The sequence below is a fragment of the Balaenoptera musculus genome, chromosome 1 (assembly GCF_009873245.2).
Source record: "Balaenoptera musculus isolate JJ_BM4_2016_0621 chromosome 1, mBalMus1.pri.v3, whole genome shotgun sequence".
In the NCBI taxonomy this organism is placed as follows: domain Eukaryota; kingdom Metazoa; phylum Chordata; class Mammalia; order Artiodactyla; family Balaenopteridae; genus Balaenoptera; species Balaenoptera musculus.
The window spans coordinates 35794401-35818364 of NC_045785.1; the positions used below are offsets into that span (position 1 = coordinate 35794401).

General features: G+C 50.5%; 1 protein-coding gene across 6 annotated transcripts in view; it reads left to right on the plus strand.

Moving 5' to 3' along the window:
* The window catches only part of KDM4A (lysine demethylase 4A), a 41901-nt gene extending 19009 nt beyond the window's left edge, over positions 1–22892 (plus strand). For 2 of the 6 annotated variants that reach the window (XM_036859113.1, XM_036859110.1), the window contains exons 11-21: positions 5395–5515; positions 8795–8976; positions 10511–10715; positions 11187–11263; positions 11954–12009; positions 13673–13781; positions 14124–14309; positions 17090–17260; positions 20716–20835; positions 21356–21448; positions 21584–22892. In XM_036859113.1, the coding sequence (XP_036715008.1) occupies positions 5395–5515; positions 8795–8976; positions 10511–10715; positions 11187–11263; positions 11954–12009; positions 13673–13781; positions 14124–14309; positions 17090–17260; positions 20716–20835; positions 21356–21448; positions 21584–21724 (1461 nt within the window). In that variant the 3' untranslated portion in view covers positions 21725–22892. Of the gene's footprint in view, positions 1–5394; positions 5516–8673; positions 8977–10510; positions 10716–11186; positions 11264–11953; positions 12010–13672; positions 13782–14123; positions 14310–17089; positions 17261–20715; positions 20836–21355; positions 21449–21583 lie in introns of those variants that run through there. The other 4 variants (XM_036859111.1, XM_036859112.1, XM_036859109.1 and 1 more) reach the window with 4 other exon arrangements.
* Positions 22893–23964: the final 1072 nt, after the last annotated feature.

Sequence of the window (23964 nt, forward strand, 5' to 3'; positions counted from 1 at the left end):
GGTAATGACTGCTTGGAAGGTGGGAGCCCGGGGCCGGGGGCTGGTGTGGGGTGAGTGGGAGAGCAGTGCAGGGGTGACCTGGAATTCTGGCTCGTGTTACTTACCAGATGGACAGGGGTGTATCGGTGGAGGATGGAGGTGGCAGGAAAAGTGAAGGGGTTATTTGAGTGTGACTCAGGTGTGAGTTCAGCCTGGGGCATGCTGAGTGCGACCTGCTTGTGAGGCAGGCATTGGAGACGTGCATACACACACCGGAGGTGGGTAGTTTTGGGAGTCACCTTCACCTGGAGGGTGTCGCTGGGTGTGGGAGAGTTCTCCCGTGGGGCATGTGGAACGTGAAGAGCAGTTTTCACAGTGCGGGTGTTGGTAGAGGGCCCGGGAAGGAAAAGGACAAGCAGAAGAGAGCAGCCAGAGGTTCAGGGAGCTAGGAGAGGGTGTGCAGAGCCAGGGAGGAGAGGGTGGAAGACGGTGGCAGCCGGCCGAGTGGGCCTGTGTTGAAGAGGGGGCGGTGGGACATAATGAGGGTGGGGTGGGGTGGGGGGAGCTCTGACAGGAGGGAGGGCTGGGGTCTCCAGCAGAGGTGGGCACAGGAGAGGATGGCTACAGGTGGGTGTTTTATTGTGGTAAAATATGCATGACATAAAATATCACGCTAACCCTTTTTTAGTGTACAGCTCAGGGGCCTTAAGTGCCTTCATATTTTGGTTTCTTTTTTTTTTTAACATCTTTATTGGAGTATAATTGCTTTACAGTGGTGTGTTAGTTTCCGCTTTATAACGAAGTGAGTCAGCTATACATACACATATGTCCCCATATCTCCTCCCTCTTAAGCGCGTTCATATTTTGGTTTCTTTTTTTTTTTTTCTAACGTCTTTATTGGAGTATAATTGCTTTACAATGGCGTGTTCGTTTCCGCTTTATAACGCAGTGAGTCAGCTATACGTACACATATGTCCCCATATCTCCTCCCTCTTAAGCGCCTTCATATTTTGGTTTCTTTTTTTTTTTTTCTAACGTCTTTATTGGAGTATAATTGCTTTACAATGGCGTGTTCGTTTCCGCTTTATAACGCAGTGAGTCAGCTATACGTACACATATGTCCCCATATCTCCTCCCTCTTAAGCGCCTTCATGTTTTGTGCAGCCCTCACCAGGCTGCAGGTAGTTTTGAGGTGGGAAGAGGCAGTTGTCTGTCCTGGAGCAGTCCTGTGCTCGTTGGGGCCCAGCTCCTTTTCAAAAGCCAGTATTCCTGGAAACCTTTCGTTGCTTCTCAGCTGCGTCCCTTTCTCTCTCCAGTCCCTCCAGCACTTTGCTCCTCGTCTAAGACGCTCTCTTGGTCTCGGTGCGGTTGCACAGGCCGGTGCAGGTGCACTTCTAGGAGCCAGGTACTGGGCCACATCCAGCCTTGCCTCTTGCGGCACCGACGTGGTCCCCAGGGCCTGGCCCAGGAGCCTCTGTAAATGTGGGTGGAACGAATGGAAGTTGAGCTCCAGTAAGAAGCTGACATGAGGGTTGATTGATTGGGTAGAATGGCAGACTGACAGTCCAAGGCTTGGGCAGAAGCTGAGGCACTCTGCCTGTCCCTGGAGAGGTCTGATAGCATTATGTCTATATCTGGAAACAGCTGGGTTTTGAAGAACACCCTTGTGGGCCCCCTCTCCTCACTTTGAGCGTCCCCCAAGGTGTAATTCGGGCCGTCTGCTATTCAGTTTACGTGCTGCCATCTTGTGTCAGGGGCCATGGTAAAAGGGCCCCTGGTGACTGACTGCCGAAGCACCACAACCTGAGTCTTCACACAGCAACGTGTCTGCTGCAGAAGTTCTTGTTGGTTCAGGCTGCTTTGAAAAAGTGAGTTCCCTAAAGAAGGAGAGAGAACACTTGGTTCTTTGTACAGAACAAACCCCGTCAGGAACATTGACCTTGACCTGGCTGCCCATGTGTCGGGGGTTGACCTTGACCTGGCTGCCCATGTGTCGGGGGTAACAGAGAACTCAAGAGAGAGCCTGGAGCTCCAGCTCTCTTGCCGGCAGCGGCCTGGGAGACCTTGCATGCCATCCCACCCCATCCTCACCAAGAGCTCTGAGGGGCAGTGCTCTTTACCCCGTTTCATTACTGGGTTGCCACTTGCTCGGGCTCATATGGCTAAATGGTTGAACGAGGATTTGAACCCAGCTCTTTCCGTTAAATCCTGCGGGAAGTTAGAAATTGGAGTACATTGTAGGGAAAGGCAGCACTGTGAGGAATTGGAGGAGGAGTGTTTAGCCAGAAGAGGAGAAAATGTGGAAGGATGTTCAAATATTTGAGTAGATCTGACCGCTTTGGTCAGAGGCAGAGTGATGGTAGCAGAAAGGGCAGACTTAGACTCTGGCTGGGTTGTAAGCCCCTTAAGGTTAGAGATCCCATATCACCATCTCTGTGTTGCCGCAGCACCAGGCATGGTACGCTGGGCATATCTGCTGGGCGCGCAGGAGGCCCTTTGGTTAAACAGATGTGGACAGAGGCAGCCGCCTCCTTTCCCGAAGCCAAGTTCTGGTGTTCTTGGTCCTGACCCCTCTACCTCCTCCAGTGCTTGCCTATAAAATGATTTGTCTCCACCTCCTACCCCATATTCATTTTCTGTTGCTGCTTTAACAAGTTACGCAAACTTAGCATCCTAACACAGATTTACCATCTTCTTGTTCTTCAGTTCAGAAGTCTGAAATAGGCCTCATGGTGCTAAAGGCAAGGTGTCTTCAGGGGCTCTGTACCTTTCTGTGGGGAGTCCATTTCCTTGCCCTTTCCAGCTTCCTTGGGGGCACCTGTATTCCTTGGCCATGGCCCTTGCCTTCCACCTTTAAAGGCAGCAACATCTGGCCAGGTCTTTCTCATGTCACCTCACTTTGACAGTGACTCATCTGCTTCCTTCTTCCATTATTAAGCGCTGTTTGAATACATTGGGCCCATCCAGATAATCCAGGATGATGGTCATCTGATTAGCAACCTTAACAGTTCTTTGTCATGTTAACCTAACGTATTCACGGGGATTATTAGGACTCTGCATCTTTGGGGGACAAGCTTCTTCTCCGCTCATAAAACCATACTCACAAAGCCCCTATCTTAAAATACAATTGGAGGAAATTTCCTTCTCAAGCTATCATGTCATTCCTTTCCTGGTCTTCGCAAAAATAGTCTGTGTGGTGTACTCACTCCCTAGTTCCTTATTGTGTGTCTACTGGAACTTATCTCTAAAAAAGTCCTGGCACCTCCCAGTTGCTGAGTCCCTTGGCCACTGCCTGCTCAGCTCTTCTGTAGTGTTTGGACTGTGGATTTCCCACTTGAGGGCCCCTTTCCCCCAGCATCTCCTCTTTCTTCTTACTCCTGTCCTGGAAGGCTTGGTCTCCAGTCAGTTTATCTTCCACTGATCATCTCATCCATTGCATGATTTAAATTCTGAGCCTGATGTTGAGGATTCCCAAATCCACAGCTCTTGCTCTGACCTCCTTTCTGAACTCCCAGGCTGAATTTCTTCGTGCCCCCTGGGTATTTCCAGATGAAGGACCCACAGGTAGGTGTTGTGTGTACCATTCGCAGCACGTTTAACTTGGCTAACTTGGCTTGTTACCACTCCCCCCTCGTCCACAGGAGCCCTCTTAGTCTCTCTCACCTTGGAGACCCAGGCTGGAAATCCCCACCATCATTGGTTCCTTTATTCTCATGCCTTTACTTCCTGGTCTCTGCCACATCTCACGTTTAGGCCTGTTATCTAGGTGGTCTTCGTAGTAGGGGATGCAAGAAGATTATGGGGATGCAGGAATCAAATAATGGAACTTTATTTTTATCTTAATCCTTTTACAGTGTATTTTTGTTTTAAAGTACATGAGTGTATATAATTCATCAGTAAGTATACGTGTGTTGGGGTGCATATCCCTACATTTTTTATTTTCCTGGTAATACTGTCAGATAAATTTGGTACTTCCAGTTTGTTTTAGACAAAGAACCCCTTCTTTAAGTGACCTCTTACTCATTTAAAAAATGTACATCAAAAGCAGGGCTGTTGTGTGTTGGAACGGAGCCCCGCCTGTTCACTCTGACGGAGGCTTTCTCAGGCCTCTTGATGTACATTTTGGAAGCTGCTGCTTCAGACTGTCGGTGTAGCTCAGGGCTGATTAAAGTGTGTGCTTATGTTAGCCTTTCGTGGACCTCAGTGGTAGGAGATCCCTACCATCCTCACTCCTCCACCGCATGGCACGCTGCCGTGCGCGTCATCACTCACGTAAGCGGGGAGCACATCCTAGCGGTCCCATCTCTTCACACCTTCCTTCCCCGGGCAGACCTTCCGACTCCGTAGAGTCTCGGTAAATATTTGTTGAATGAATAGGCAAATAGGCCCTCAGTTTATGTTTAGAAGAGCAGACTCTGTACTGCCTGCACGTGACCTGCTCAGCATTTGGTTTTTCTTGACATTCCAAGTGTGGGCCTTAGGTCCTGGGGTTCTGTGTAGTTGCACGTGGAGTTTGCAGGCCCAGTGTCCCTTCTCCAAGGTGGCACTGCAGTGCTGACACTTCTCTGCAGCGCTCTAAGGCATTGGTTTTGGTCACGGTTGCAAAGTGGCCCTCTTCCAGGCCTCATTTCTTTGCTCAGTGGGTTTTGCTATAACCCGTGTCTCCTACTGTCAGTATAACCAAGTGTTAAATATGTTGGTTAGAAGGAAGCTCTGATGTGGTATTACTGGTTCAGTCCTGTACCCCTTAAACCTAATTACATTTGCTCTGACATTATGTGAATGCAGCGTTAAATCAACCTTTCTTTCTGCAGCTGGGCCAGAGTTTCAGAGGCGCTCTCTGTCTTGGCTGATGTTCTCCCCTGGAGAAGAGGATCAAAGAGTATCAGCTAGAGCTGAGGTCTTGACAGTGCATGAGGAGAAGTGACCTACTTTCTTTTTAATGGGTCCGCTACTCCTCACCCCTTTGAATGTGCTCTGGCCTTTCAAACCTGTTTGGCCCAGCTGCCTGGTACTTTGTAACAGGTGCTACTGGCCTCCTGGTCCAAGGAAAGGGGCCTCTGGGGCTCTCAGACGTGGATGCATGTCAGTGAGCTGAAGGAAGGGGCTCTCCTTTAGAGCTGGAGTAGGTTTATTTTTGGTACATTTGTTTCAGCCTGCTTCTGAGAAGGCCAGGACCCACGCTGACTAGGCACAAATTTTGCCCTAAACGGTTTACATAATCCTGGTTTACACTGGTTTTCATGACACTGTCGTTTTGGGTTTTTCGAAGTCAGGTGTTTTCCATGTTGGGTTTTACATTTCTCTGTGTCTCTCTGCCCCGCTCTTTCCCTTGGTTTTCATTGTAAGACTGACTTCTGCTGTGTCCTGAAGTGGAGGCAAGACCAACTTGATTCCTTCTTGTGGTTTGCCCAGGTTGCGGATGAATACATGTTTTCCCTGGAGGAGAGTAAGAAGTCCAAGGGCCGTCGTCAGCCCTTAAGCAAGCTCCCCCGCCACCACCCACTCGTGTTGCAGGATTGCGTCAGCGATGATGGTAAGTGTTGTTTTCACTCTTACCAGAGGAAAGCCGCTCTCACTGCATCAGGACCTCCTCCGACAGGACCTCAGGAGGCCAAGCTGAGGGCCAGGGGTGGGCCTGTGGCTTAGCTCTTCTCCCAGATACTCCATAAAGAGGGTAGGATTTCAGGATATGGGATTTATAATCAGATTTCATTATATGTTTGAGTGTCTTGGAATGTGCCTAATACGGGATAATTGGATGCAAGTTCTTCCCTCTCTTAGGAGGTCCAAGGCTGATTTTTCAGGATAGCAGGTTCTGTCACTGATGCCAAGCCCTGTGCTGAATGTGTGGCAACAAAGATAACTGAGATGTGTCCATGCCCTCAATAAGCTCACAGGGTAATGCACTGATCTAAAGGGAGGAGATGTTAATCCAGGCAGACGGGACAGCGCCAGTAACCATGGCAAAGACAAGCAGGAAGGTATATTCAGAGGAACCAGCTTGCTGCGGCTGGCGTTACAGGGCCAGGCCAGGGTGAGATGGGCAGAGGAGGAGGAGTGAGGTGGTCGTGAGCCAGAGTACTTTGCCCATGGGCGTTCCGAGCCTTGGAAGTGTTTTAAGCAGAGGGGTGATGCAGTTGGATTTGCATTAGAAAGATTGTTCCTGGACTTCCCTGGTGGTGCAGTGGTAAAGAATCCACCTGCCAATGCAGGGGACACGGGTTCGAGCCCTGGTCCGGGAAGATCCCACATGCCACGGAGCAGCTAAGCCCGTGCGCCACAACTACTGAGCCTGTGCTCTAGAGCCTGCGAGCCACAACTGCTGAAGCCTGCGTGCCACAACTACTGAAGCGCACGCACCTAGAGCCCGTGCTCCGCAACAAGAGAAGCCACCGCGATGAGAAGCCCACGCACTGCAACGAAGAGTAGCCCCGGCTCACCGCAACTAGAGAAAACCCACGCACAGCAATGAAGATCCAACACAGCCAAAAATAAATAATAACTTAATAAATTAATTTAAAAAAACTTTTTTCTAGGGATTGCATCTTAGGAGTAGAGGGCTTTTGTCATGGCCTCTGTGAGATATGAGGGTCTGAACTAGGACGGTGGAGGTAGGGGTGGGGGAGGGGAAGTGGAGAACCTGTTGGGAGGATAAAGTCCACTGGATTTGGCAACCTGACGTGGAGCTGTGAGGGTGGTAGGAAGAGGAAGCCTGAGCTGAGTGCCTCCCTGGGTTCTGGCGTTGCTTGGGGTGTGTGGAGGTGGTATTTGTTATCTCTATTAAATGCGGTGCTCGGGGAGAGGGCACAGAGGCTGGGGTTAGGAAAACTGAGGAAGAGGAGCCTGTGAAGGAGACAGAGGGGAGTAGGCAGGGATGCAGAGGAGAACTGGAGCTCAGGGAGTGATCGCCATCAGTGCAGTGTGGTCTCCTGTGCTGCCTGGAGCCCACAGACCCTGTAAGATCCGCCAGTGACCAGGCCCCTTTTTACTGCTGCCTGATGCCCAGCCTCCTCCTACCCTGTCCTGTCCTTGCCTGCGCCCACGGAAAGCCCAGAGTCTCATCAGCCCTTCCTCTGCTCCACAAGCCTCACGTTCCCTTTCTGATCTGATGTCGATGCCCGTCTCTGCTGTTTTCCTGGGTAGAAAGATCATGATAAGCTGGGTGGGGAAAGCCTCTTCAGACCTTGTAGCCAGAAGCAGGCAGACTTCCATGCAGAGTCTTAGAAGCCCTCCGGGGGTCTTCCTCCAGCCCCTGTGGGGGTCTCAGGTCCTCTGGGTCGCAGCAGCCTAGCTTCTTGATTTCTCCCCAATGCGCTAAAGCAATGTAGACTGTAGAAAACTGGGGAAGCAGAAAAAGTTACAAAGAGGACAGCAAGATTACCCCACAGAGATGACTACTGTGAACACTTTAATGTGTTAATCTTCCTGACTGTCCTTGTCAGATGTTAAATTATGTCCATGTATGTCTTTTTATAATAACGTGAGGTCATAATATACCTCCCTCAAACTTTTTATGATTAAAACATTTCAAACGTGGAAAAGTTGAAACAATAAGAATACTGTGTGTCGCTTCCAGTATTCAACAGCTGTTGCCATTTTGCCATAATCACTTGTCTCTCCCTATGCATTGCTTTGTACGAACAAGTACATGCATATTTGCTGTATCATTTGAAAATCAGCTGTAGGCGTCAAGTCACTTCACTTAAAGTGCACCGATAGGCATCTCCTAAGGAGGATTGTCTCCTGTATAAAATCCACTGTCATTACACCTCGGAAAGTAAGCAGTAACTTCATAATGTCCTCTGATTCTCAGTCCATATTCATCTTTCCCTGCTCATTCTAAAAATGTGTTTTTATAGCTTTTTCCCTTTAAACCAGTATGAACCAAACTAGGGTCACGCACTGCATTTCTTTAGTCTCTTTTAGTCTCACATACCCCTCTCTCCACTGAAAACATTTTTTCTCAATTGAGGCATAACATATTCAGTGAAGTACATATGCCTTAACTGTATAGCTCAATGAAGTTTTATCTCTGTAAACTGTAAAATTTTGATTCCTACAGTTTTCATTTAACATAGTGAACATTTTCATCATTTGTTCAGTATTCACAAGTAGAACGATCCTTGGCCACTTTTGGTTTTATAAGCGGAGCAGATGCCAGTGTGGTAATTTTTCTGTTGTGATTGTGAGCAGTCCGTTTCTGTTTCTTCCCTCCTGTCTCGGTCACTCTTGTTCTGGCCAGGATGCAGAAAATATCTGTGCTTGGATTTTGGCACCACGGCTCCTGGCTAGGCCTGATTGATGGGGCTTACAGGGGTTGATTTTAATTGTCTGCATCGGCCTAAGTACGCTATGGTACCCTTCACCGAGGTCACACGTACTGGCAGCTGCCAGATGCCTTTGGATTAAACTTGACTGAAGGCGGAGGAGATAACTATTTATTTGCTCTGAGCTTGGGTTGCAGGGAGTAAACACATAAATGGGTATCTTCCATAGGTATGTTCCAGAGCTTTCCTTGGGCTACTCAGCATAGGACTCCAGGGTCTCTTAGAAAGTACGCCTGTCTGGGAAGGAGTGAGAAGGTCATTGGAGGGGCTGTAGCCGTGGATTGCAGGGCTCCCCACAACATCATCCAAGTATTGAAGGAGTCTTTTGCAGATCGCCTCTGCCCTTTGCCTTTGTCACCCATAGGATCTTGGGTTAGTCCAAACCTGGGACCAGAAGCCTGGGCTGAGCTCGTCGGCTCTCCGGACAGAGCCGTAGATGTGCAGGGCTGGTGCTGACGGACTCACGCCCCTGCTTCCTCCTCTAGATGTATCAGAACAGGGGACCCCCGAGGAGGAGGCTGAGGAGACGGAGGCCTGGGCCAAGCCCCTGAGCCAGCTGTGGCAGAACCGACCTCCAAACTTTGAGGCCGAAAAGGAATTCAACGAGGCCATGGCCCAGCAGGCCCCTCATTGCGCCGTCTGCATGATCTTTCAGACTTACCATCAGGTAAGCCCACCACATCCCCACTGTTTACCCCGGACCAGCGCTCAGAGGAAAGCTAGGTTTAATGGTGGGGACATAGCTTGGGAAAGGCATGTTTTCCTAGTGTCTTCGGCCCCATCCCTGTGTTGGAAAGGCTTCACCAGGCAGATAGCCACGCAGCAATGCGGGTGTTCACTTGAGAATGCTTTGGGGAAGAGCTGAGGGTGTGGCTTAGGCTCTGGGGGATTCCCTGCTGCCCTTGGCACTCACACTGTTTGCTGAGGGATCTGCTCTTTTGTGATTCTAGTCAGTGATGATTCCTTCCAGGTGGTTTGTCGACAGTCTGGAGAGCAGGGGATTTCTTTAAATCATTCTGAACTGCAGGTGAAGAGCCAGATCCTCCAGTGTTGTCTCTTCTTTCCTTTCCCATTGCCACCGCGGATGTTGGCAGTAGTGGAAGGGAATTTGGGAGGTGTAGGAGCAGAGGGCCTGCAGGAGGGAGGGGGATGGGAAAGCACCCTGGCTGAGCTGAGCCGTGCCCCTCCCACTCCTGGGGCATTTGATGGCTTCACCGTCATGGGCCTCTTTGGGTCCAGCTCTAGGAGGCCAGGAAGGCACCCACAGATCGCATGTGCCAGATGACCAGGTCAGTCTCAGCTGGGACCTACACAGGGTGGCATGTAGAGAACCAGTCCCCTGATGGTGGTTAGAGTAGCATGGCTGCCACTGAGCCTGGCAGGGCCCCAGGTTCATGTTTGCCAAAGAATGAAACTTCAGACCAGAGTACTTTTGAGTTAGTAACTCATTCCTTCTTTCCACTGACCGAAAGCAAACCCAAAAGATCTCAATGTGCCCTTACCTGTGAGGGAAGCAGGCAGATGGCCAGGCTGTACTGCCAGTAGATCTGCTGAGTGGGGCTCAGAGTTTCATGAATGGCATAGGCTTGGGGGGTGACATGTTTCTGGGCCCCGTCCTTGGAACCAGGGTGATGGTGCCATCCAACGGCAGAAGCGGCAGATTCTTGCAGTCAGGCTGTTTGCCGAGGGAAGTACATGGACATAATGTTCTTCCCGAAGGGGCCCCAAGCCAGGAGCAGATCTTGGGGCTCCAGCCATGTGACAGTGCTGCAGCTCAGGTGACTGCTGACATGGGCCCCGAGAGGAAATCAGTGCTGGCCCACGGAAACACCTGCTCTGGGGCCTCTCCCTGAGTGGGGCCCCCATGCCGTGCATCGCAGCGGGGAGCCGCCAAGAGCAGCCTTGCCAGCCTCTCAGTGCATTTTATTACCACTTGGTTTGGGAAGATTGAAATCCCAGTTGCCTCTTACCTCGCTTCCTTTTCTCACTTGTCCCTGGGGGCCTTTGTTTGATGCTGCTGTGAGAAATTGAATTGGAGTCATTGGAGGTGACTTCAGTTAACGGCTCTGGGATAATGTCTGTGCACCCGGGAGCCGTAGCGGGTGCCCTGTCAGGAAGAGAGCAGCTTTCTGCTGACGGGGCAGGCGGAGAGCTGAGGACACGGGGCTGTTCACTGAGGTGTGCACTTGCTCCCTCCTTAGGTGGAGTTTGGAAGCCTTAGTCAGAACTGTGGCAGTGCTCCAGATTTAGCGCCCCAGAAGCAGAGGACCAAGCCATTGATTCCAGAAATGTGCTTCACCTCGACTGGGTGTAGCACGGACATCAACCTGTCCACCCCTTACCTAGAGGAGGACGGCACCAGCATCCTAGTGTCCTGCAAGAAGTGCAGCGTCCGGGTCCACGCCAGTGAGTGCCTCACTTCTTCTCTGCGTCCGGTCCCAGGGGCGGGGGCATCTGACTGGAAGTCCTGCCGCCTGTTGGCCTCCCTGCGACCTCCCAGTGACCTCCCCAGCCCCCCAGTGCAGATTGCTTATGTGTCTCTTCTTGGAGTTTGGTGCTGATTGAGTCTGAGTTTCCTATGACTCTGGGCTCCGTGCTTGCACTGTGTACCCTGGGCTGTCCCCTTGATTGTAGATACCAGGAGGGGATTAGTGTCTGCTGCTCGCTAGGTGTTGGTAGCAGTGAATCTAGTTTCTGACTTTTTGAGACTGGGGGCCATACTGTATGGCTGACCCGTGGGGGCCTTGATGCTAGAATTCAGGGGTTTCTGTAAGATTTGGTTGTAGCTTTGGGAAGTAGTGTTTGGAAAAGAGTTGCAGGTCTACCTTCTGACTCTGGCCTCTGGGTTTAATTTGCTCACCTCGGTGTCCCTGTTAGGTTGCTACGGGGTTCCCCCTGCAAAGGCTTCTGAAGACTGGATGTGTTCTCGGTGTTCGGCCAATGCCCTGGAAGAGGTGAGTGCTTCCGTGCTGTTGCTGTCTCCCTGTGAGACAGGTTCGCTCAGGACCAGACTGTTTCACGTGGACTCTACGTCCCAGGGGTCTGTGCGGTGCCTGGTACACAGTGATGTCAGTGAGCATTGTCGGAGTAAATCCCCACGACAGTGAGAGTGTGTGCTGCCCACCTGTGGCAGGGCACGATGGAGTCTGGAAGCTGTGTTTGCTTCATTGTGTCAGGACCAAGTAGAGGTTTTCCTGTGGATGGACCATAACCTCCTGTAAAGAATTGAGCCATCCGGTTGGAGCATCAGAATGGGGCTCAGATGGTTCATTTGGTAGCTTTCTCTTCACTCCTCCCCTCTCTCTGGAACCTGGCAGTACCCACATAGGAGGCAGTCCGAGCCCTGTAATGCCCCCTGCTTGAGCAGGGTATCACTCATGACTTTGCTTACAGTTGTTGTTAACAGTACCAGCGAAGACGATTAAGTTAAGTCAGGAGAATCATTGGTGCACTTCAGCCCCGAGTGGCCTCCCTGTCTTCCTGCAGGGCAGTCCTGGTTACAAGGGCTGTGCAGGCGAGGCCCCGCATGCTGTGGGCTACTTTCTCACGTGGAGGCTACCGTGGCCCGCAGGAAGTGGCGGGGAGAGCAGATGGGATGGTAGTGACTCGGTGGTGACCACTCTTCCTCCCCGTCTTCTTGGCAGGACTGCTGCTTGTGCTCATTGCGAGGAGGAGCCCTGCAGAGAGCCAATGACGACAGGTGAGTTCCCTGGGCTCTGAAGCCGAGTGCGGGCACACCGCCAGGTCAGTGGCTGTCATCGGTATGACTGAGGAGGATTTGGGAAGCACATTGTTTGGGGCTGAAATAGCATCTCCAAGACTAATTTTAAGGATGGGAAGCCGAGCAGTCCCAGAACTTTCCAACCCGAGCTTCCCCTCTGAGGCAGCCTTGTACGTAACGTCCTCCTTTTGGAGGAGCTAAGATGGACTCACGAGGGTACGAAGACCCTGTGAAGATGATGCGGGGGCTTCGTGGCGGAAGTGAGGACAGTTACCTTGTTACAGCTGGGGCTGGTACAGAGGTGGCCACGGCTGTGAGCTAGTGAGCCCTTCCTGCAGGCAGACTCCCTGGTTGTTCGGAATGAGGGCGACTGTCCTTAAGAAGGACAGTGGGACATTGAGGAGAGCCCAGCCATGCCTACCCACTACTCAGTCGATTCTACAGAGGGTTCTGGGTACTCAGCCCACAGCTGGGCTTCTTGGCCGTCCGGCAGCCCGCTTTCACTGAGCTGAATTTTTGTGCTTCGTCATGGCTCAGTGGTTCAGAGGTAGAAATAAATGTAAGGTGAATGAGGTTTTCGCCCTGAAGACCGGCTGCTTAGGGGAGAGTACTCCCAGGTCGATGGGGAACCAGCAGTGAAGACCCTGCTTCCAGCTAAAATCCTGTGGGAACTTAAAGCACACACACCGCCTGGCGTCCTGCCTCACAGGAATCCCCTTCATGCTGTTCCAGATAGATGGCTGCTCTGCTTGCCACTTCCCCTCCTCTAAAGGCACTTGCTGCCGTGACTTGAGGTCACCGTGTTCCTCAGAATTGGAAGATAGTGCTGTTAAAGTTCTTCCTTTTTTGCAATGCAAAGGGCTCTGCTTGCACCTCCCACCTTTACCTCATGATCCTTGGTCTGCCCTCCAGGGCCATGCAAGACAAACCTGTTCCCACTCACACACTGCAGGTGGCTTCCACGCAGCCCCGACGCTGTCTGTCGTAGGTTTTCACGTGGCTTGATCCTGGGAGTTTTCACCATCTTAGTTAATCTCATCTTGGTGCGTGTCAGTTTCCCCAAACGCCCAGAACTTACTTGAATAATTCTCTAAGGATGTCCGTTGAACAGACCTCTCAGAGTAAGTGGGGCTAGGGCCAGACCTTAAAGAGTGAGTCTCAGGTGGAGGAAGGGAGCAGAAGGGAGAGGTCACTTCGGCCCCGGGAAAGGTCTGGGCAAAGGCCTGGAGGGGGAGGGCTGGGATTACCGGCACATTGGAGCGCAGCTGGAGATATTTTGAGGAAGTGCCCAGGTCCTCTGGTAAAAGAGGTGTGTATGGGGCTCTCTAATTTATTCTCACTCCCTGGAACCTGCCACACGCAATTAGCTGTGGCTCTGTTCCTGTTGCAACAGGCGGTGAGTGAGTGTGTCAGAAGTGTGACCCTGTGCTGACCCGGGACGTTGTGGTGGGGACCTTCTTCCACTTCCTCAGCGTGGAGATGCTTCTGGTCTTACCTCACTGGGTCCCAGGAACTTGCTGGGAAGTCCAGTGGTCACGCTGGGTAAGGGAGGAAACGCTATAGACAGGCCCATGTTAGAAGAGAAAAGGCCACAGGGCCTTGGAGCTGGAGGGGGACTGAGGTGGCCTTTGCCTTTTGGCAGGTGGGTCCATGTCTCATGTGCAGTGGCGATTCTGGAGGCGAGATTTGTCAACATTGCAGAAAGAAGTCCAGTGGATGTGAGCAAAATTCCCCTGCCCCGCTTCAAACTGGTAAGCAGAAAGAGATGGGCCTGTGATCCTACATTCTTTCCCTGTTTCCGAGTCTCTGGATAGAGGGGAACATAGCGTTTAGGAGGGCATCGCCTGGTTGACCCAGTGGCCATCCTTTACCCCTCAGTTTTGGTCATGGTTTATGATTCTCCCCCTCTGGTTAAAACTACTTAGTGAGGATGCCTGTGACCGGACACGAGATTAACAGAGGGTGCGTGTACCCTCGTGTTTTGGGAAGGGGGTGGGCTCTTGCTCACAGGGCTCTGTGCGTTTGGGTGCGGGTACAGTAGAGGAGACCACCCTAGTTCCCAGAATCACTGGCCTGCTTCTCCTGTGTTGTAGAAATGTGTCTTCTGTAAGAAACGGAGGAAAAGGACTGCTGGCTGCTGCGTGCAGTGTTCTCATGGCCGTTGCCCAACTGCCTTCCACGTGAGCTGTGCTCAGGCTGCGGGCGTGATGATGCAGCCAGATGACTGGCCTTTTGTTGTCTTTATTACCTGCTTCCGGCACAAGATCCCTAATTTGGAGGTGAGGAGGGCGCCATTCCAGAGTCCTCTCGACGGTTTCCAGGATCATTTTCTCTGCAGGCTCTCCATTTATTGTGTCAGCCAGTATCTCCTCAAGCGCTGTGCTTCTTGGGGACTGCTAATGAGTGTGGGATTAGGAGATGGCCCCTGTCCATCCTCTGCTTCCTGCCTTGTGCTTCCTAGTCCAGTGGAACCAACTGCTTGTGGTTGATTCCTTGTTTGCCTCTCCTCCTGGATAAACTCCTTGGGGGTCCATGGCTTGTTAATCTGGGTGTCCCTATACTTAACACAGTGTCAGGGACGTCGCAGAAGCCCTGTAAATGTTGTGAACTGATGGGAAGAAGAGTTAACCATTAACCCCGATACAGTAGTCATTTTTGCACTTCTCTGAACGGTGAAGCTTAAATGGGTCTTAAACAGTAGGTAGGAATTGTGAGCAGGAGGGCAATCAAGTCTTCAGAAACAGAATGAGCGAGTCTCAGGAGAAGGAACGTGTGAGACTGGTTCTGGGAACGTGGCAGGGGACGGTACTGGAAAGGCAGGCAGTGCCAGAGGATTAAGGCCCTGGGCTGCCACGCTTAGGGGTTTGACGTCTCTTCCGCTAGGTAAGGGGAACTTTTCCAATATTATGATTTTGAGCTATATGTTTTTTTAACAGTTACTCTGGTGGTGGTTTGCAGAAAAGATTGACGGAATAAGAATTTGAGGCCGGGAGACCAGTTAGCCTAGGCGAGAAGTGAGGTCTGAAATGGGAACACAGAGGGAGAGCTTTACGGTCACAGCCAACGCTGGGATCCTACAGTGGGTAGACTGATGGGGTTTGTTGGCTGCCATGGGGAGAGGATGGAGAAAGAGGAAGAGGAAGGGGTGAGGGAGTGTGAATTCAAGATGACTCAGGCCACTCCCTTAAAGGTGGAAGGGATGCTAATATGGTGTTAACTGCGATCAGGAACTGAGATGGGGCATGGCTGTTTTGCAGAGGAAAGTGGGGGAGATAAAAATGAGGGAAAGACCTGTAGACTCTGAGGTCGCTGGAACATTCTGATTGAGGTACCAGGAGGCAGCTAGATTAGCTGGATTAAGATTTGGGTATCATCAGCCTTTAACAGCATAATTAAACCTAATTCCCGTTAGAAACTGGACTCTGGAGATTGCTAGTATAAGGAGCAGATAGATGGTGGAGCAGGAAGCAGCGAAAGCAGCTGAGAAGGAGAGCCCCGCAGCCAGCAGAGGCTGAGGAGGGCCACGTGCTGTCGGGAAGACAGGGCTGGTGGCGTGGTCACTGTGCACCCCAAACCGGGGGTCCCATGGGTAGTCAGGTCAGAAGCCAGAGTGCCACCAGTGAATTACAGTCCAGTGGAGGAGACGCCAATGAAGGCTTGTCAACAGTGTGGTGAAAACAATCATAAAAGGAAGGACACAGTAGAGCACCAGCCCAGAGGACAGACTGTCCTCCACCAAGGAAAGGGCCCTGTTGGCTGACTGGATTCCCCTTTTTCATTAAAGATGTTCTACTGAGCACAAGAGGTGGGCGGAGGTGGGTTAGGAGCTTAGGAAGAGGGAAAACTAGTCGATACGGGAATGAGGAATAAAAGCTTGAGGTACCATTGAGTCCTGGCTGTGGTAAGGAGGTAGGAGCTTTGTGTTGGAACAGGAGAGTGATTTGGTGATGATCATTAGCCCCCCATGCCCTCACATTGGCAGCTGTAGATGGCTGGTGCTATGAGGAAACGGGGTACTGTTGAGTATTTCTTTCACTGATTCATTCTTCACATACTTACTGGGCATCTGCTACATGTCAGGCACAGTTTTAGGTGCTCGGGACATGCTGGTGAACAAGACAACAGTGCCTGCCCTCCTGCTGCATTTAGTGTAGTTGAAAGACACGTAGAAACAAGTAAACGTACAGTGTATCAAACGGGGAGAAGTGCCGGCATAAGAGTAAAGCTGTATACGGGAATGGAGGAGGAGAGGTGGTAAGGTTGTCCATAAGTGGACACTTGGATGTGAGGGAGCCAGTGTGCAGATAACTGTGGAAGAGCCTTTCTGGTAGAGGGAACAGAGGCACAAAGACCCTGAGGTGGGAACACGCTTGGCACGCATGCTCAGAGGACAGAAGGGAGGTCAGCATGGCTGGAGCACAGAGCTTGGGCAGCTTGGGGAGGGGCGGTTGGACACAAGACCACCAGATGCTCTGTGATTTCATTTGCATCAAGGACAAGTTCAGAATGAGAAGAAGGGTGATGTGAGGGCCCCAGAGATGGCAGAGCTGTGGAGCTGTGTATAGTATGCAGCGGAGGACATCCAGGGAACCTCAGTCTTTGTGCCCTGGCCCTGAGGGTAGAGCTGGTGCTAAGATCTGTGTGGAGCATTGTGTGGGGACCCTGGGCCTCAGATCACCTGTTGAACGTCCACCTTGATGTATGTCTAAACTATGTGAATTAGTAGGTGCTGTTTGGTCAGCTCCTCGAAACAGTAGGGAAGTCACAAGAGTCTGTTTTGGGAGTTTGTGGTGAGACAGGATGGTAAAGGACCAGTTGTGGACTGGGAATGAGGGAGGAGCTATATTTATGGGGAAAATATGACACTGGGTTCTTCCGTGTCCTGGCTGGGGTGTGGACATCTGGAAAGACCTGTTTCAGCTCCCATCTCCTACTCCTTTTTACTTTTCCATTCTCACGCTTATCTTTCCCTGGTAAAGAGGAGCCAACTGATCTTGGTCCCCATTTGCTAGGCCTGTCCGCTCAGTGTGGGCATAACCCAAGCCTCTGTTTTTTCCAGCGTGCCAAAGGGGCCTTGCAGAGCATCACTGCGGGCCAGAAGGTCATTAGCAAGCACAAGAATGGGCGCTTCTACCAGTGTGAGGTGGTAAGGCTCACCACGGAGACCTTCTATGAAGTCAACTTTGATGACGGCTCCTTCAGCGACAATCTCTATCCCGAGGACATAGTGGTAATGTCTGCAAGGAGCTTCATGGGCATTTTGGGGCGGGGGAGTTTCTTGGTCTGACTGGCAGACTGGCTGTGGGCCTGCTTGCCTTTTCTATCCAGGCCCATGGTCCCATCATTCGGCCCCCAAACAGAAAGAAGTGTTTGTACTGGTCTTTCTGTACAAAGAATATTGTGTGCCTCTAGGGTACCCTGCTTCCTCTAGAAGCTTGTAGGAATTGGTGTTTTTTGCAGTTCTTTGAAACATACTTGTATTTTAGTCTAAACTACCCTTGAAGGTGTTCTGGTGCAGTGGAAGAAGAGCCCAGGCTTTGGAATCAGTCCAATGTGCCAGTACCAGCTTCACTGCTTAGTAGCTGTGTGATTTTAGGAGAATTAGCCAATTATCTCTTTTCTACCATGCCCTCTTAGTAGATTTATGGAATTTGCTTTTGGTTCTTTACAGTTGATGCCTTTGGGGGCTGAATAGAAACTGCTTGGAGATACCCCTGGCCTGCTTGTGTTATCAATACCTGAGACACTGGGGGCCCTGCCTGGACTCAATCCTAGGTTTCCTGGCTCTGGACTCAGCACTCAGTTCAGGTTTCCCCTGTCCATCGTCCGTCCGTCCGTCCGTCCGTCCGTCCTCATCCCCACCCCCCCACCCCCACTCCCACCCCAACCCCAACCTTTTCATGTTAGACCGAGCACCAGCCTAGTGGAATGAAGCCACTTCTTCCTTAAACAACAGGTATTTCCCACGTCTCTACCACGTTAGCAACTTAGTTGCTAAAAGTACATTCATTAGTTGTGAGGCAGACTTCCATGTAGTGAAGGTGGTATCAGTAGTGTTTGTGGCAGTAGACTAGCTATGCTTTATTAAGCTCTTCCAGTTTGCCAGACACTAGGCTAAGTACTTTACTCGGGTATCTTGGTCACTTCTCATACCAACTCTGAGAAGCAGGTGGTATCTCTAACTTAGAGAACACTGATCTCAGGACTCTTATAGAAGTTACTGAGGATGCCAAAGAGCTTGTATTTTTGTGGGTTATGTCTATCGATATTTGCTCATAAGAAATTAAAACTGAGGTGAATTGATTTGAAATAATCCATTTTTTAACGAAAAATTATTTTAAGTAAAACAAAAAATATTAGAAGAGTGCCACTCTTCTACAATTTTGCAAACCTTTTTAACATCACATCTTCAGTTTGTTGCAATATATTGTTTTGGTTAAAGTACGTGAAGAAAACTCGGTCTCACACAGATATGCGATTGAAAAAGTGAGGAGTAAAATTTAAGTAGCCTTTCAGATGATTGTGGTCATCCTGCTTTGATACTACACCAAACCTCAACGAGTGGTAGTTTCTTAAAAGTTAGCTGCAGTGTAGACTCTGAAGGCAGCTTGGTGAACATACCTTCTTACATTAACGTTCTTTGGTCTGTCTTGCACTGAGAATGGCTCTTTCACTCATGCGTGATTTTGCACCATCATCCATATTGGTGCAATGGGCTATGCAGATCTTCCAGATGTTGTTAAATTTTATTAGACAATTCCAAAAAAATCACTTTCATTTGTAGCACTAAGCTCAGAAAAATCTTTAAATTTTAGGGAGCTTCAAGCTCATGGTGGTGACACAACTTTTCTGAAATTGTAATTTGTGCTTGAAAGCTTAGGTGTTATCATTGGCAGTATACTGTCAGTCCATTTTCCTCGAAGTGACAGGCTCACTTCATTCATTTTCAAGAAGATGTCTGCCAGTACCCAAGTCTGAATAACCACAGTTTGTCTGTCAGTCATTTTTTTCAAATAAAGCTGGTGTTTCATGAAAAAAGCAGTTACTTTTTACAACTCAAACAGTTACAGCATGCTTTTCCTCAAGACAACCATCATGCTTCAGCGTGTAGCAGAAGTGTCTTTTGAGTACTTAACACATGTACTCAAAGATTGAGGTTTAACACAAAAATTTTTTCTGCTTCATCAAGGGACGTTGTTATGTGAAACCAGGTTTTTTTCTTTTGCTCCTAAATCATGAGTACACAGTGGTTAAGAATGCAGTAACAAGTAGTAGAGCTTAGGGCCATTGCCTCAATTTGTGCTGAGGCGCCAGCAGTTGCACCCATGTTAGGTGTTATACCATCACTGGAAATGTCTGCGCAGCGAAAGAGGCTAATGTTTTAATATTATTGTGAAAACCATCGTGCTCTCACAAGTTCCCTGCAAGTGGCTCAGGAACCCCCGCTAAGATCTGCAGACCATACTTTGAGAACTGCTATTATAGTAAAACTGAATAGCCGAGAACTTAAGTGATTTATCAAAGATCACATATTTGGCTAGTTAAAACTTCCACTTCAGATTCTTTTGGGGGCAGTACTTTCTACTTAGTTGTTGAATTCATACACGATATAGTTGCTGAGTACCTGTCAATAATGAGTTGGCAATACAGTATAGAGCCATTTCTATTCAGTAAGTGAATTGGCGTGTAGAACCTTCCTAACTCTTGTCATGTAGTGGAATTGGTAGGAGCAGTTGGAATATCACAGCATTTTAGACTCTCTGCCCTACTTCTGCTCCAACATGTACTTTTTTGGGCCATGTCTGCAAGGACCTTCTCCCAGGTCTACCCATCAGACCTTTCATTCGGCTGCCATGAACATGTTCATACACTGACCTCCCACTATATACCAAGCCCTCTGCTGGGAATGCAGCAAGGACTCCACCCATCCTTAGGGTTCCCCCGCTGCAGGGAGTAAAAGTCCTAAAGTTTTTTTGCCAAGTCCCGTGGTAGGTGGTCTTTTATTAACCTTTCCTTAAAAAAAAAAGGTTAAGAACCCTTTTCTTTCCTTTCTTTAAAAAATTTATTTGTTTGTATTTATTTATTTATTTTTGGCTGCGTTGGGTCTTTGTTGCTGCGCGCGGGCTTTCTCTAGTTGCGGCGAGCAGGGGCTACTCTTCGTTGTGGTGTGCGGGCTTCTCATTGCGGTGGCTTCTCTTGTTGCGGAGCACGGGCTCTAGGCGCGTGGGCTTCAGTAGTTGTGGCACGTGAGCTCAGTAGTTGTGGCTCGTGAGCTCTAGAGCGCAGGCTCAGTAGTTGTGGCGCATGGGCTTAGTTGCTCCACGGCATGTGGGATCTTCCCGGACCAGGGCTCGAACCTGTGTCCTCTGCATTGGCAGGCAGATTCTTGACAACTGCGCCACCAGGGAAGTCCTAAGAACCCTTTTCTTAAAATAGTTGAGTAAAGTTTGAGTATTTCTTCCTGGTAGAGCCCTGTCCCCTTGTCCCTTAGAGAGACAGTTGAAGGAACATGAGAAGGACTCTTGATCATGGCACATGTCTTTTACATTTATTAAGTTTATTATGGCTGCTTTTTTCTGTCACCTAGAAGCAGCAGCAGCCAGCAGAGATAACGGGGTGGACTTGGACTTAGCAGGTCTCTCAGGTGGACCTTCCTTTCACCTTTCTTCCTTAATGTTCCCTCAGAGTCAGGACTGTCTCCAGTTGGGTCCTCCTGCCGAAGGGGAAGTAGTCCAAGTGAGATGGACAGACGGCCAAGTCTATGGAGCCAAGTTTGTGGCCTCTCACCCCATCCAGATGTACCAGGTAACCGAAGGCTTTTGTTGGGGATGGGGGAGGGGGCCTGATTAATTCAGTGTTTCCTCTTGAGCAAGAGGAAGTCTTTGCTCTTGGGAGAGCTAAGGCAGTGGTCCCCAGCCTTTTTGGCACCAGGGACACCGGTTTCGTGGAAGACAGTTTTCCACGGACGGGGATGGGGGTGGGCGTGTTTCAGGCAGTAACGCGAGCGGTGGGGAGCGGCAGATGAAGCTTCGCTCGCTTGCCCACCGCTCACCTCCTGCCGTGCGGCCCAGTTCCTAACAGGCCGGGGACTGGCACCAGCCTGCGGCCCGGGGGTTGGGGACTGCTGAGCCAAGGGATCAGTGACAACCCTTTTCAGAGCTAGGGGCTGCCCTGTGTCCAGTCTGCCAGGTATGGCTTCAAACATGGCAGGCCTTACTTCAGTGTTCTTAACCCTTCCTGTGACTGCAGGAAATGGCCCCTGTGCTTGATGGACCAGGGAGAGAGTCAGGGATATCTTAGCTAAAGGCCTTTGTTTCCTTGGTAGGTGGAGTTTGAGGATGGCTCACAGCTTGTGGTTAAGAGAGATGACGTGTACACGCTGGATGAAGAGCTTCCCAAGAGAGTCAAGTCTAGACTGGTGAGTGTGTGCTTTCTGTGTGCCCTTGGTTCCCCTCTGGGAGGGAGGGAACAAAGCAAGGATGTGTCCCTTTGGTTTTTTTCTTCGGGGTGGTTGGCCATAAAGTACTCATTTGGCTTGCCTATTCTTCTGTAGTCAGTAGCCTCAGACATGCGCTTCAATGAGATTTTCACAGAGAAGGAAGTTAAGCAGGAAAAGAAACGGCAACGAGTTATCAACTCAAGATACCGGGAAGATTACATTGAGCCTGCACTATACCGGGCCATCATGGAGTAGGTGCTTCCAGCGGCCAGGAGAGTCCCAGCCGCCAAGGCGAAAGCACTCTGGGGTTCCACAGCACAGCAGACACTTGGAACTCTGAAGTCTCTAAAAGTGAACTGTAAAATGAAAAGGAATGAAATAACCGACCCCATCATCTTCTCACCCCACCCTCATCGCATTCCACTGTAATGAAACGACAAGCCGTACTTGGACATGTGGCAGCAGCCGCTGATCTCCCAGCTGATGGGCTGAGCACTGGAACGCTGTGGCTGCATGGGCCCCAGTCTGTAATGGGGTCGACTGTGCTGGCTGGGCTGGTTGCCCTGTTCCTGGCCTTGGACTTAGCTTCCTAATGATCACCTGCACCAACTAGGCAGAGGTGCTGGTGCTTGCCCCCTCCCCCTTTTTGTATTTATGTGTGTGTGTGTGTGTGTGTGTGTATGTATGTGCGTATGTATGTTTGGTCTGGACCAGCTTCTGCCAGCCCCTGGCCTTTACTTTCTTCCTTGCCTATCCAGGGCAACAAAAATGTGAAATTCTGCCCTCAGCTGAACTGAGTAAGGGCCCCTGGGGGTTGGCTGGAGATGGCTGTGGCATCTGTTTGTCTCTGGAACTGCCTCAAGAGAGTGCTGGCAAAGCTGCAGTGATGAGATGCTAAAGAGTTAACGCCACCTCTTTGCCTTCTCTTGAAGGAGAAGATAGGGGTAACCTGGGCGTGTGCCCATATCACTCTAGGCACAGACCCCTGTGGACAGTATTAAAGGGTGTGGGTGGGGAATACTCTGAAGGGGGATCTAATGATGGAAGCAGGCAGAGCCTGGCGGGTGAGTCTGTCAACAGAAAATTGGAATCATGCAGGGGCTGGGAGGGTTAAGGTGAACTGGGGCCACTGGAGGCCAGGGGGTGGGTTTAGATATGCCCCCTGGTGTGGGGGTGGGAGGGAGCTGATTTGGGAGTGGGGTGGGACTGGAGGGCAACACTGAAGGGGTTAAACAGGTTTTTGCTCCTTATGAATTTGTTTGCCTGGGCCCAGGGTTGGAGGGATTCACACTTATACCGTATGTATACAAGAATCAGATTTATAATACTTCCCCTTTTTTTGTTACGTATGAACGCTATAAACCAAATTATTTTGAAAACCGGTGCATCACCTTGTCCTTAGCAATAAAATGTGTTGAGCAGAGGATTGGCTGTGTCTGCCCCAAGGAGCCTGAGTGGCCCAGGGTCAGGCCGGGAGTGTATCTAGAGTCATAGGCTCTGGAGCAGGGCCATGCATTTTAAGAAGACTCAGTAAGGCAGGATCTAGGAAGCCCTCCTAAAGAGATGGGCTCCTTGTCAAGTTCTGGTCCTGTGGCTCTGTATGGTGGGACCTGGGAAGTAGAGGCACCTCTGGCCGTGAGTACCTCCTTTTGCTTCTCTGGCCCTAGAGATGGGAAGGAAGAGGTAATAGATGAAGGACCAGACCACTTCCACAACTTGTAGAACTGAGTTTGATCTCTCTCATCTCGACCCCACTTGTTAACTTCATTGAGCAGGTGTAAGTTTATGCCAGTGTCTGTTCCATAAAAATTGTAGAACCAGCTTGAAAGAAGGCAGTACGTTTTAGGTGCTTGAAAAGCAAGGGATTGACAACCCCTTCCCCCAACCCCGTGCATGCTTCCCTTAGGTCCTGAAGCTGTTCTGAGTTGCCTGTAGTTGGTGAGACGCTTCCCCGGAGGAAGACCCGGTCCCTTTGACCCCCATTGGGTTCCTGAGGTCCAGGTGGACAAGGCTAGAGCAGCAGCAGCAGCGGGGGGGTGGGGGGGGCAGTGAACTGGGCACAGCAGAGCTGTTCAGCTGGTCTTGGACAGCCAGGCACTAGGTCCTGTTTCTTGGCTCCTGCCAGGTGCGGGAGAATCTTGGGTCAGCTCAGCAACTCAATGCTTCTTTGTGTCCTGGGGCTTGGGAGGTGGCTGCCACCTCTGGTGTCTGATTGTGGGGGAAGGGAGGAGCAGCAGGTCTCAAAGATACTTTTCTATGCCAGTTCCCTCCTGGGGCCAAGAAAGGGAGGTTGAATTTTTTGTCCAGCACCCAAGGATTCCCAGGCGAGCGTGGACACAGCCAGGCCTTAATGGATTGGCAAGCCCTGGGAGCACACATCTTTGGAGGGAAGAAACACTTCCCCAGACTTGGCAGGGTCCCAGACCTCCCTGCCTTTCACTGACCCTACCATCCCCAGCCCTGCTGAAGGACAGGCAGGGTAGTCCCTTCTGTAA